Here is a 13,567-nt window from a genome sequence, read left to right as displayed (position 1 = left end):
GCCAGTAATTTAGATGTATTCTCCTCAAAGCAGGGCTGTAATGTTTTAGGGTGGCAGTGTTCATCGCATTTCCACCAACAGGTTCCCAATATCCTCCTGTAAGACATTTCTCTGGGGAAGAAATGAATCCAATTTCACCCCCCCCACCCCTTCCTTCTTTCTCTGTTGGCCTCCACTTTTACTATCTCTATTCAGTCAAGAGCGTGGATTGCACTTCTGAGTTTGAGGACTTCTTTGCCAAACGGAAGCTGGACGACAGCGACAGCCACGTTGTGAGCATCGCCGAGTACCTGCAGCGCGGCGACACGGCCATCATCTACCCAGAAGCCCCAGAGGAGCTGTCCCGCCTGGGCACGCCTGAGGCCACTGGACCGGAAGAAAACGGTAGGAGGCCTGTCGGGGGGCTGTTGGGAGGGGTCACATAAAGTTTTTGTCCACCGAAAGGCAAGGAGTATAGAACGCACTCAGTCACGTCCGTTAGTTTTCGCGAGCTAAGCTCACACCACGCTATGAAATACTGTAGCATTTTGTTAGATTCAACCTCCAAAGAGGTTTTGCAACATTAACGTTGATCCAAAAAAATTACCCAGATAATGAAACTGGGCTGTACTTCAACTGAACCTCCTCCTGTAGCATGAATGTTGCAGCAAAGACTTGGGGGGGGCGGGGGAGAAGGAGTCTGGACCGAGTAGCAGCTCTTCCCGCTGACACGACTGGGCAGCTGTTGGTCCCACAGATTCGCCGGATGCCTTGGTGTTTACCTACAGTCTTAAGCAACAGCTGGGCAGGGGCTTGAAATCAGATAGCGCACCTCCGAATCTCCCCAGAGGGAAGGAGCTGAATTGCAACAGGCTCTATGATTCATGCTTCAGACACGATGAGCGCGTCAGCGCGAGTGGCAGTAGCAAAGTGTGGGCAGTTTGAAGCAATTAGGACGGCACAGGGAATTATTTGTACGTGCGCGCCGACGAGTTTGTCCACTTGGTTTTGTACGCGTCTCCCTGTGTTTGTGTACATACAGTGTCATTGCCCTGTTTGTTACTCTGTCTGAGAGGACTGCTGGAAGTTAAGCTGCACAAGTGTGCTGTGTGTGCTGCGTGTGTGTGTGCTGGGTGTGGAGTCAGGAGGAGGTCGTAGTGCAGCGGATGCCAGCCTGACACTGTGGCTCTCATGTGGAGCAGATTGCAGAGATAACTCCCATACCACTCTGGGCAGCCCGCCCGTTAGCTGCCATTGATTCGCTGACCTTTTGGCCCGCTTTCCCTTCCCCTTCCTCCTCCTTTCCCCCGCTCCCCACTCCTCCCGCTGTCTCCTGTGCAGACCTGCCACCTGGAACGCCAGATGCCTTCGCCCAACTGTTGACCTGCCCCTACTGCGACCGAGGCTACAAGCGTTTGACATCGCTGAAGGAACACATCAAGTACCGCCATGAGAAGAACGAGGAGAACTTCGCCTGCCCCCTGTGCAACTACACGTTTGCTTACCGCACTCAGCTCGAGCGGCATATGGCCACACACAAGCCTGCGAGGGATCAGGTGAGGCTGATTTTGTTTTTTATTCTTCATCATCCCTCCCTTCTCCTTCCACTGTTTCTCCTCCTTCTGTCTGTCTGTTGCCTATTTCATTTCATTTCTAATGTGCTGTGATCCCTCGGAGAAGAGAGATCATTTTTTCTGATTGGCAATCATTATTAATTTTTCATGGCATTTTGAAGATGCAGATCCTTTAATGGTAATAACTTTAATTGAGGCCCTAAATGGTTTTTTGATGGCCCTCCCTGATATGATTTTCCAGTCTCATGTTCACGATCGAATGATTGTGTTAATTTCCAATTTGGAAATTTTTATCAGCTCCTTAACTTCACTTCACTCCTGGCCTTTAATGTTCTTCTGGTGCAGCCTGCAGTCGTAGCACTCCATCAAACTCCACCCTACCCCCCTCGCTCCACTTCTAATTTCATGCACTGCATAAACATCTGTGTATACTTGAATCTTCTCAAGCGATTTATATCCTATATGTCTGAAATATAATGTGAATCTGCTGGCAGTTGGCATGAATCACCTTAAAGTCCTGTGAGGTGAAAACACATCCAGCAGTCACGGATGTTTAACTCACTTGTCAGCTTTGAGTTGAAGATGCGGGGCGAGATAGATTGGAGCAAAAAAAGAAGAAAAAAAAAATAAAATTGCATACTTACAGAGTTTTTGCACGTTGGGGGATAATTAAAACTTCTCAGCAAACAAAAATTTGAGCAGTAATATTTTAAGCAGGTGCAGTTTGTATGGATCATTATCACAAAATAATTTGTTTAAGAGGTGGCAAAGATATTAAAGTTGATCTCTAAAATATGTGTAAAATGTATTTAATTTTGTGAAGGGGAAAAAAAAAAAACCTCCAGGAAAAGAATCAGCAATGAGCTTTTTTGTGATGCACAGGATGTTTTTAATAAAGCAGAATAACTGCAGCGCTGGTGAATAATCTGTTTATGCTCCTTTTAAGTTATTACAAAAAAAAAAAAAAATCACTTTTTTGATCATTTTCTTACGCACCTCCTCCAATAGAAAGCCCTCGTAATCTACAGTGATATAATAAAGCGGAGGGGGGATAAAAAAGTCCTCTTTTGAGCCAATCACAGATGATATCATGTACCCTGATGCTTTGCAGCGTTCGGTCCCAGGTCGTGGGTGTTGCGCTCTCTGAAGCGAGGATGACAGGCTCAGACTGTGGCTGATTTGATCAGATGTCAGCAGCCAGCACTTTCACCTGATCTACCAGCTGGGTGTAAACGTGAGCAGATGGGCCGACCGAGTGAGCCGCCGTCCCAATCCTCATATTACAATGCTGTAGCTGCTCCCCCCCCCCCACCACAGAGTCGAGTCAGTGGCCAAAGACTCCTATACAAGTGGTGCAGGTCTACCCACAAAGCTGGTTATCTTGATTTGTAAATTAGCTGGCCTGTTTAAATGGTAATCATCGAGGTTATGGCTTACTCTTTTGATTTTTTTTTTTTTTCTCCCCTTTCTTTTTTCTTTTTGTGGCTTCAGTTCGATTTTCTGTCGGTGGCACTCTGTTCTTTGTCTTTTTGTCCATGGCGTCGCTGCTCAGACGGGCAAACGACGAACAAATTAAATCTATCACGTCCTCATCAACGCGTTTGGAAGACAGAGTAAATCAAAATGAGCACATGCTCATGTGGAAATGTACATTTGGCGATTAGCAGCTGACTCAGGAGCGATCAGATTAAGATGAAGAATAATGTCCTGATAGGTAATCATGTGCCGTGTTGCTCTGTCTCGTATGTTTACAAGCCTTAATACTCCGCCTCCTCTTAAGCACTTAGCTGAAATATGACTAATTAGAGGTTATACATATGTAAACATCCAGTCGGGTCCCCGCCCACAATCAGCAGTGGTGGTTCACACTGACAACAAGCCATGAAGGAGAGATGGAGCATTTTGCCGCTGCCGTTCACAATTAAGAGCGCTGAGCAATTGTGTCTTATTAGCAGTGGTGGCGGGACTAAACTTTACCGGGCAGGGGTCCTCAGGGGGGAAGTAAGGGGACGGCGGTGGAGGTGGGGGCACTGAAGCAGCTGTTGCTGTTTGTTTATGCAACTCAGCAACATACGAGCAGTGGGGTCCCTCTCCAGCGCTTGGCGGGGCCCCCGACTCTCCCTGCTTGATCTTTGAAGGTTGGGGCTGTTTGAACAATTCCTCCCAGTCCTCCCAGTGTCCTGCGCGCCACCATCTGTCTCCCCAGGAATGTGGGTAGAGTCAGCACACACCCCAGCATTTGTCAAGGCTGAACTGGGAGGAGGGAGTTGCTGTATTTTCCCCCCAGCGAGCTCAGAGAAAATGTCTCTTTCTTTTCTTTCCTTTTTTTATTTTAATTCGCCAACCGTTTAACGTCCTCACCTCCCTCATGGAATTAATTGTTTTGTGGGGGACAAGCCAGGTTTACACACCCAATGTTGTTGTTGTTGTTGTTGTTGGGTTGCACATTTAGATTATTTATTTATTTATTTATTTATTTGCCTTTTCACAGATCAGCCCTTGTTTGAATTGCAAATCAATGGATTGCAACTGATGTTTACCTTTGAATAGTGAATCAAGGTCGGCCCTATACACTGTGTTCTGTATCCTAAGATTATTAAAGAGACATTTGAGGGTTTTTTCTTTTCTTTTCTTTTTTTTTTAAAAAAGACTTTTGAAACTGTTCTGAAAAAGTACAAAGTGCAATAGAAATGCTGTGAATACAGGTAACGCAGGGTGAAAGAGCTCGAAGATGATTCTGAATACCTTTTAGACTGATTAGGCCAAATTAATTGAAAAGTAGATCAGATTGGGGGTTGTAATGAGGGGGAAAAGCTGTTAAAAAAAAAAAAGAAAAAAAAAAAAAGCAACTCTTTTCATTTATTCTATTTTCTGGGCTGCCAAATTCTAAAGGCATGCCTCCTTTGGCTCCAGAGCCAGGAAATTAAAAAGTATGTGATTCTCTCTGTTATCACTGCCGCTGCCTGTAGTCGCTCAACGGAGGTGGGAGTAGAAAGCCAAGATGCTTCATTGGCAACTGGAGCTGTTCGGCTTGTTGCTTGTTGTCATGCCGACCGATTGTGATTATTTACTGAACTCTCACCCCTCCGACATTAGTGCCTTTTTTTTTTTTTCCTTTCTTTCTCCCCCCAACGTGAATCTCACGCTCTCTATCTTTCACAGCACCAACTGCTCAACCAAGCGGCCGGTAACCGCAAGTTCAAATGCACTGAGTGTGGCAAGGCCTTCAAATACAAGCACCATCTGAAGGAACACCTCCGGATTCATAGTGGTGAGTGGAGAGAGGAATGCTGTCCCTCCTCTTTGAATATTCATAACCATGATTTAAGAGCACCGTGAATCCGCAGAAATTCCTTTTGGTTTATTTTGGACCTTCCTTGCTGTTAATAGACGCTGAAAACTGCTGCGTTAAAAAACATTCCACGTGCCAAGTGTAATATTTGCTAAGAAATGTGTGTGTGTGTGTGTAGCATATCAAAAGTTTCATATTATCTGTCAGTTTGTTTGTCGGGAACAATGTCCACCGATCAGCAGAAAAACTAAACTGAGGCAGATTTGGCTCAAAATGGCCTTTTTCATCTATTGTCCTGGATGTGAAGTTACAACACTGATGTGTCAAAAAACCCACAGCTCAAGTCTGATATCACGACTACTACTAGCCCACAACACTAATGTTTTTATCTCACCTTTGCAGATATCAGCTTTCTTGTTTTCTCATACCTTTAGTTGCTTTCTCCACCAAAATTCGTTTCCTTTTTATTTTTTAATTTTTTTATTTTAGGCAATATCTTGCTGCACTCTGAGAGCAGCAACTTCCCAGTAGATTCTTCTGGTGAATTTCATTTGACTCTCGCATTTTATTTTTTCAAAGTAACCAATTACCTTGACCTGGCTCTAACAGCTTAACTGTAATGAGGTTAATGTTGATTTCAGTCTGATTGACTGTTCCATATAACTTCATTTCATCTTTTTATCGTCATATCAGCCAGCTTACGCAGTATATATTTTTTGTTTCAGGTGAAAAACCTTATGAATGCCCCAACTGCAAGAAGCGTTTCTCCCACTCGGGTTCCTACAGTTCCCATATCAGCAGCAAAAAGTGCATTGGTCTGATAGCTGTCAACGGCAGGATGCGCAGCAACATGAAAACCGGCTCCTCTCCCACCTCGGCCTCCTCCTCACCCACTAACACTGCCATTACCCAGCTGCGGCAGAAGCTGGAGAACGGCAAGCCACTCGGCCTTCCTGAGCATAACAACCACCTTAGCATCAAGACGGAGCCGCTTGACTTCAACGACTACAAGCTGATGATGGCGTCACATGGATTCGGTGCCCCCGGACCGTTTCTGAATGGAGGCATGGGAGGGAACAGCCCACTGGGGGTCCATCACAGCTCAACGGCCCAGAGTCCATTGCAGCACCTCGGGCTTGCAGGGCTCGAGTCCCAGCTCCTGGGCTACCCAGGAGCACTGGGGAACAACCTGAGTGAGGTGCAGAAGGTTCTTCAGATTGTGGACAACACAGTATGCAGGCAGAAAATGGACTGCAAGCCAGAAGAGCTCTCCAAGCTGAAGGCCTACATGAAGGAGTTGGGGTCCCAGGTTGAAGAGCAGAAACAGGCACTGGCCTCAACAGGGGGACCTCAGGTCGGCCTTCCACTCGTCAATCACAACGGCGCCACCAAAAACATCATTGACTACACATTAGAAAAAGTGAACGAAGCCAAAGCCTGCCTCCAGAGCTTGACTACAGACTCAAAGAGACAGATTAGCAATATCAAACGCGAGAAATCCAACCACATGCTTGATGGAGGTGTGGATGAGAAGGTGCAGGAAAACAACATGTTTACGCCTTATGCTTGCCAATATTGCAAAGAAACCTTCCCTGGGCCAATACCTTTGCATCAGCATGAACGCTACCTGTGTAAAATGAACGAGGAGATCAAAGCTGTGCTGCAGCCGAGTGAAAATATGATGCCCAACAAACCAGGGATCTTCATGGAGAAGAACAGCCACTTAACTTCCCCCATGTTGTCTGATAAGGGACTCACTGGGCCCCTAAACCCTTACAGGGACCACATGTCTGTGCTGAAGGCTTATTTCGCCATGAACATGGAGCCCAACTCAGAGGAGCTGCTCAAGATTTCCATAGCAGTTGGCCTTCCTCAGGAATTTGTCAAGGAGTGGTTCGACCAGCGAAAGATGTACCAATACGGCACCACCAGGACCCCACCACTAGAGCACAGGAACAACACGGATATGGTTGTTGGAACAAATAACCACCACACTCCACCAAAAGACTCTATGGCAGCTAGGTCACCTGTGTCACTAATCAAACCTACTGACCGTATCACGTCCCCCTCCATAGCAGAGCTCCACAACAACGTGAACAACTGTGACAACACACTCAGACATTTGAAAAACCACCAGTTCAGCAGCGGCGCCAAGCCTGCAGGCGAAAAGTTGGACCACTCCCGCAGCAACACCCCCTCCCCGCTGAACCTGTCCTCCACGTCCTCCAAAAACTCTCACAGCAGCTCCTACACTCCAAACAGCTTGACGTCCGAAGACCTGCAAGCGGAGCCGCTGGACCTGTCTCTGCCGAGACTCATGAAGGAACCCAAGCACGCACTGACTGTCAAAAGCAGACCTAAAGTCAACAGCATCACCATTGACCACAACAGCGTCCCCTCTCCCCGAGAGCACTTCGAAGAGCCTTTAAACTTGGCCTATCTCAAGAAGGATTTCTCAGGCTCGACCAACAACGGAAACCTAGAAAAAAGCACTAGCCCCATCTTTGGCATTAACCCGTTTGCTGCCAAACCCCTGTACACGTCACTTCCACCTCAGAGCGCTTTCCCACCTGCCACATTCATGCCCCCGATGCAGGCCAGCATACCAGGTCTTAGGCCCTACCCGGGCATGGATCAAATGGGCTTCCTACCGCACATGGCCTACACTTACGCAGCAGGGGCAGCTACCTTTGCAGAGATGCAGCAGAGGAGAAAGTACCAGCGGAAACCAGGTTTCCAGGTAAATAAGCCACCTGTGGTTTTGTAAAAGCCCCAGGCTCACTCAGAGTCCCTAAGATGATCTGAACTCATTTCTGTACTAATTAAAAATGACTTCCGAGTCAGGAGAGAGACATTCTCACCTGAGGTAGACTGAACTGACAAAGGCGATGAAGATAAACAGCTGTGACACGACCGCAGGGCGGAGAGAAAGTGACGTAATTAGTGGTGTCATGATGGACAGGAGGCATTTTCAAGGTTCAGCTGTGTACAGTTGAGGGTTGACATATTAGCAGTGATAGCGTGGTGAATACCAGTCAGTGATGGAGAAGGTGACACAGGAAGTTGTCATTTTCATCAGCTAATTTAGTCATTTTTCTGGCTAAAGGAGCAAACTTTTGCCGGTTCCAGGATTTGCTGCAGCATCCTTCTCTTCTTCTTTCACATCACTTGAAAAGAGTTATCTCATCCTGCCTTCATGAGTCTCCAGCCCTCCGTTTGATGGTTGTGGATGTTGGTGATGAGATTTATGACTGCTCAATAATTGACTGAAATTGTTCTGAAGGGTTTCCACGCTGAACCTTAATCCAGAATCGCAGTAGTTTTTAATTTTCCACCCTCAGAAAAGTCTACTTTAAGCATAAAAAGACCCTGGCAAAAAATAGCAAACAGCATCGGTTTCAAATAAAGAACAGGGACGATGTTGGCCCTAAAATCTAATCTCACTAAAGCTCTAATTGTTACCACTCTCCACTGTAAATTTTACCCGCTGCTGCGTGTGGAACACATTAATGCTCCTGACTCCAGTCCTCTTTCAGCCCTGGCCTGAACTCGCATATTTTGTTATTAAATATGGGTGAAAGGCCTTTGTAAAAATGACAAAGGTGAGCCCTGGAGCTGTGCACTTCTGTGAAATTTCCCATCGCAACTTTGCTGCATTTTAAAGAGAGCCAAAGCCAAAATGAGCTTCTACATGTGGATTAATAATGCACAGTCTCCATGTTCATTACCAGTGAATGCTGAAGGCTGTTTAACATAGAGGGAACCATTTTGATGAAAAAAAGTATTAATAATGTTTCCTATTCTAAGTTATTAAATTAGATTTTAAAAATACAGCTACAGGCGTTTAGTTCAAATTGATTGCAGAGTGATAGTGGTCCCTTCTTAAAACACAGTGCAGAGCTGTCCACACATTATCACACATATATTCATTAAAGGAAGCTTTGGTGGCTCAATATTGGCCATTAAGGTGCACCTTCTGATTTTAATCATTATATGAGTTTGCAGTTTGCTTGTAATATTGTTCTCCATCAATTAAAGTCGGGAACTAATCTTTATCATAAAGGAGAATTTTAAAGGAATGTGCAGAATTAACGCTCCTGTACAAAATTAGACCACACTGAATATACCATTATGGCTGAGCTTCATAATGGGGAGCATGTCAGTTATAGATAGGATATTACTCCAGAGCTGAAAGTTTTATAAGAAATCAATGCTGCTATGTGCTGCTAATCAAAAATTCATGAGAACACGGAGCACAGTGTGATTGTTTGGTGGGGGGGGGGGGGTACAGTTCAGTTTACCGTTTTATCGGCTGACACAAAGTGCCACACAAAGTTATGTCTTAAATGTTGAGCAAGTTTCATCCAGATAAAAGCAATATTTGCACATTTGCATATCGTATCATTTGCAACATTATGACCTACGGAGAGAAAAAAAAAAAAAAAAAAAGAGAAAAGAAACAAACATGAAACTTGCAGAAAATAAAACTACAACTCCCAACTATCTTTTCTCTCATCAGTCGCACAGCAAATTCATTGCTATGTTTTGTCTCCTCTCTCTTTTTTTTTTTTTTTTTTTTTTTCTGTGTTTCAAGGGGGACCTGCTCGACGGTACACCAGATTACATGTCAGGGCTGGACGACATGACAGACCCCGACTCCTGTCTGTCACGGAAGAAGATTAAGAAGACCGAAAGTGGTATGTACGCGTGTGACTTGTGCGACAAAACATTCCAGAAGAGCAGTTCCCTTCTAAGACACAAATATGAACACACAGGTATATACTGTTCTAGACCCTTATTTTAAACCCCATGCTTTTTATGTTTTAAATGTTTGTGTTGCCAAATCCTTTCAGTATGAATATATATTATGTTCCCCCTTTTCTCTTTCTTTCTTCCTCTGCTTTACCCTTAAGTTGTATATGTAAACCAACACCTAACATGCTTCTTCATTGACAGGGTTGAGATGACAACGAATTTCAAAACACAAAGTTTTATTTATTTTTTTAATTTTTATTTATTTTTTTTTTTTTTGGTGTGTGTTTTTATAGCGTTGTGTGTTCTCTTCTCAAATATTAAGAGAGCGTAATCTGTAATTAATGCAGGTAGGGAAGCAAAGGGAGACTTCAGCTATCTTTTCTAGTGATTGTGCTCTTTATTTTCCAATCATATCCTGCTGTATGAACCATCCTGCTATCTCAAAAGACACACATCAATTCACCTAGATGTATAAAACCAAGCAAAGGGCCCCTAATGCCTTTATCGGCCCCATTATTGGCGATAGATCACATCAGCACGGAAGCGCTCAGAAGCTTCAGAGCACTGATAACAAGTCTTTCATTATAGTTATTATACAGAGATCCTCTTTCACTAGGTTGCATCATTTATTTTATCCACTATCTGTAGCACAGTGCTCAGTGTTTTATGCAGCCTTCATGTTATCTGGTTGGACATAAAAGAGAGGGAGGGTGCACCGTCAGAACAGTGCACTGAACTCCTTAAAAAGGGACGCACTATCTCCAGAGCGCCCCTGCGTCTCGCTCAGGACGCGACGCTTTCATGTTCGTGTCGCCGTGTGTTGTTTTTTAACAATATCAGGCTCAGAAGTGCAACCAAGAGCTGCCCAGATGTTGGACAGAAATGCAGCTTGAAAGCCTGTTGGCTGGCGGACACGAGTGTCAGAGGGGAGTCATGTGATTTGTGTGAGACAGACGGCCATATTTCCACACGTGGTGAGCAGCAGTGACTCAGAGAAGAAGCCAAAATGAGATGTTTGGAGACTTATTAGTGGAAGGAGAAAAATGTGCCGGTGACTTCAGGTTTTGGACGAGTGAAGAAGTCGAAGTTGGTGAGCAGTCAGTGTTTGGGAATAAACGGCAAGTGTCACAGCAGCCGTGCGGCCGCAGTACAGGCCGGAGGACGTTTGTGTAGCCAGACAGTTTATGGCCGCGAGTCATAAAACTATCTCGCCCTGCCCCTGTGGCCAGCTTGGGTTCCTCATTTCTGCCTTGGCATCCAAAGCCTCCGTCACATTTGGTCAGCGTGCAGCCCCAGCCCAATACTTAATGGAGGGCCAGGCGTCACCATGAACCTGAATTGTGTTCGGAGATGAGCAGGGCAACCCCTCGGAGCCTCCCACTCCCCCCGCCGGCCCATCTCGGATTTGCTTCCGCCTTTGTTGCGCCTTTTCTGTTTGTTTGCTTTTGGGTAGTTTATTTATGTTGCATTCATCAATGTTTCACGCAGGCCTAAAAATAAGTAGTTGTGGTCGAGTTTCTCCATGCTTCAACCACGGGAGGGAATTTCCATAATGTAGACCCATGAATGCGAGCGCACTTTCTCATCGTGCTCACCATTTGAATAAACAAATAGCCTTAAGTCGTAAGTCAGAGTTGGATTTAATGCTCTGTGATGTCATTTTACTCCATGCCATCCAATTCATCAGAGTTTTTCCTCAACGTTTTTCTTTCTGCTGACTTGTGTAATTTGTTGTAGCAGCAGGATGAGCGAGGCAGGCCACTCACGCCCCCCCCTCCGGTGTGTGTTTTGTGTCTCTGCAGGCAAGAGGCCCCACCAGTGCCAGATCTGCAAGAAAGCCTTCAAACACAAACACCACCTCATCGAGCACTCCAGGCTGCACTCGGGTGAGAAGCCTTACCAGTGCGACAAGTGCGGGAAGAGGTTCTCGCACTCTGGCTCCTACTCGCAGCACATGAACCACCGCTACTCCTACTGCAAGCGAGAGGCCGAGGAGCGGGAGGCGGCCGAGAGGGAGGCCCGCGAGAAGGGCCACCTGGAGCCCACGGAGCTGCTGATGAGCCGGGCGTACTTGCAGGGCATGACACCTCAGGGTTACCCGGAGATGGCAGAGCGCGAGGCCATCCTGAGGCATGACGCCGTGAACGGAGGGATCAGAGAGGGACGGAAGGAAGTGGATGGAACGTATGCCAAGATCGGACGGAGGGAGGATGAGTTCGAGGAGGAAGAGGAGGAAAGCAAGAGCATGGACACGGACCCGGACACGTTGAGGGACGAGGAGGAGAACGGAGAGCACTCAATGGACGATAGCTCGCTGGACGGCAAAACGGAAACCAAATCGGATCACGAGGACACGATGGAGGATGGCATGTAATCGGCGACAGCGTTTCAAAAGCTTCCCATCTTTGAAGTTTTAAGTTTCTCTCTTTCGGTTCAGTATTCTTACCTACTTGGTTTAAAACACCGTGTTTTAAGCTGTACATGCACGTGCCTGAAGCTTCCGGGAAGCTTTCTTTGACAGACTCCTCTGAGGGGATAGATGTCTGCCGAACAAGACATGGACTCTAAAATCAATCTGGAGGAGGCGTTTAGGGAAGGGAGGCATGGGTTTGTGAAATAAGCTGCATTATGCAAACCGAACAATGAATAAATGAATACATTTCAAAAAATGTACAGTACTAAGGCCTAAAAATATGTGTGGTGCTAACCTCCTCAAATAAACCCCCTGTGTTCCATAGTATTTATAGCACAACTAGTGACTTGTACAAATTGCACTCCGCTTCTATAATCATGAACAAAAATAATAAAAAGTATTGCCTATGTATATATTTATACAGTGTTGGAAAAAGAGCAGTAGTGTCTGCACTACAGTCCTTCGATATTACCTTTGTTATCACCTACCTACCTATGGTGTTGTCTTTAGTTTTGCCCTGTTGCCCGGCCACAAACATCTCCAGCCACACTGTTTTAGGCCTCTTGAATCAACTTCAAATGAAGGAATTTAAACAAAAGACTGTATGAAGAAGCTTAGAGGGGTTTTTCTTTTTCTTTTTCTTTTTTGTTTGGGGTTTTATTTTTTTTTCTTAAGAGGATGAAGTTTTAAAGAGACCTTCGTTTTAAGGGAAAATACAGTTTATGGACAGATGGTATGGGGGGAAAAAAAATGAAGGACGAAGCCTTTGTAAGGTGTTTTTGATAAGAAAAAAAAAAAAAAGAAGCCTTATATGCAAACCTTTTAACCTGTGTGTTTTCTGCAAGTGCCACCCTCGTATCGTGTAAGGAAGGTTACTTTTGTTCACCAGCTTCAGTATTATAAAATGGTTCACCGTTGTTCTTTGAAGCACCCGTGTCAGTATTAAGACTTATAGGCAGCAGTTCCTTAGTTTACATTATGTTGTGCAATGTTTTCAGTTTCTTTTCTTTAACTTGTCAGTATTACACCAAACCATTTTTTTTTTCTTTGAAAACAGCAAATTGCATTCATTTTATTTGTAGGTTGAAAAAAGACATTATTTATGTGGCCCATTTTATATTTCCTAATTTTATTTATTTCATACTGTTGTGTACAGTACTATAGTTCTTCAATATATAGATATATTTTAGTAAAAAGGAACATGGTGTCGATCATAGGGGCAAATTTTACGTAAAGAGAGCATTTATTGTGTTTTGAAACATTGTGAAATGCGAAGTTTAATCTTATTTTATTTTATTTCCTTTATTTTCCAGTTACAGGAAAATTCCAAATTTGGGAACTTTTATACAATTGTGAAAACACTGTATTTTCGACTGAAAAATTCCACTTTCTTCATCTTTGTTTCTTTTTTTAAGCTAAAAAAAATGAAGAGGGACTGTTAAATACTATGTATGATATCATGACTGAAGAAGAATCTTTCCTGAAATGTCTTTGTAAAAGTATTATTGAATTCTTAATTTGTAATTTCTCTTGAAAATGACCCTGCTCGAATAA

At 44.6% G+C, this 13,567-nt stretch overlaps 1 protein-coding gene across 4 annotated transcripts in view; it reads left to right on the top strand.

Annotated features, from left to right (window-relative positions):
* zeb2b (zinc finger E-box binding homeobox 2b) overlaps positions 1 to 12,851 on the top strand; it is an 85,872-nt gene extending 73,021 nt beyond the window's left edge. For 2 of the 4 annotated variants that reach the window (XM_029523005.1, XM_029522986.1), the window contains 6 exons: positions 196 to 384; positions 1,321 to 1,535; positions 4,716 to 4,824; positions 5,571 to 7,585; positions 9,440 to 9,542; positions 11,403 to 12,851. In XM_029523005.1, the coding sequence (XP_029378865.1) occupies positions 196 to 384; positions 1,321 to 1,535; positions 4,716 to 4,824; positions 5,571 to 7,585; positions 9,440 to 9,542; positions 11,403 to 11,974 (3,203 nt within the window). In that variant the 3' untranslated portion in view covers positions 11,975 to 12,851. Of the gene's footprint in view, positions 1 to 195; positions 385 to 1,320; positions 1,536 to 4,715; positions 4,825 to 5,570; positions 7,586 to 9,439; positions 9,621 to 11,402 lie in introns of all 4 variants that reach the window. The other 2 variants (XM_029522995.1, XM_029522976.1) reach the window with 1 other exon arrangement.
* Positions 12,852 to 13,567: the final 716 nt, after the last annotated feature.

The sequence above is a fragment of the Echeneis naucrates genome, chromosome 2 (assembly GCF_900963305.1).
Source record: "Echeneis naucrates chromosome 2, fEcheNa1.1, whole genome shotgun sequence".
In the NCBI taxonomy this organism is placed as follows: domain Eukaryota; kingdom Metazoa; phylum Chordata; class Actinopteri; order Carangiformes; family Echeneidae; genus Echeneis; species Echeneis naucrates.
Note: the sequence above shows the minus strand (reverse complement) of the source record. Positions and strands in the feature narration are given on the sequence as shown.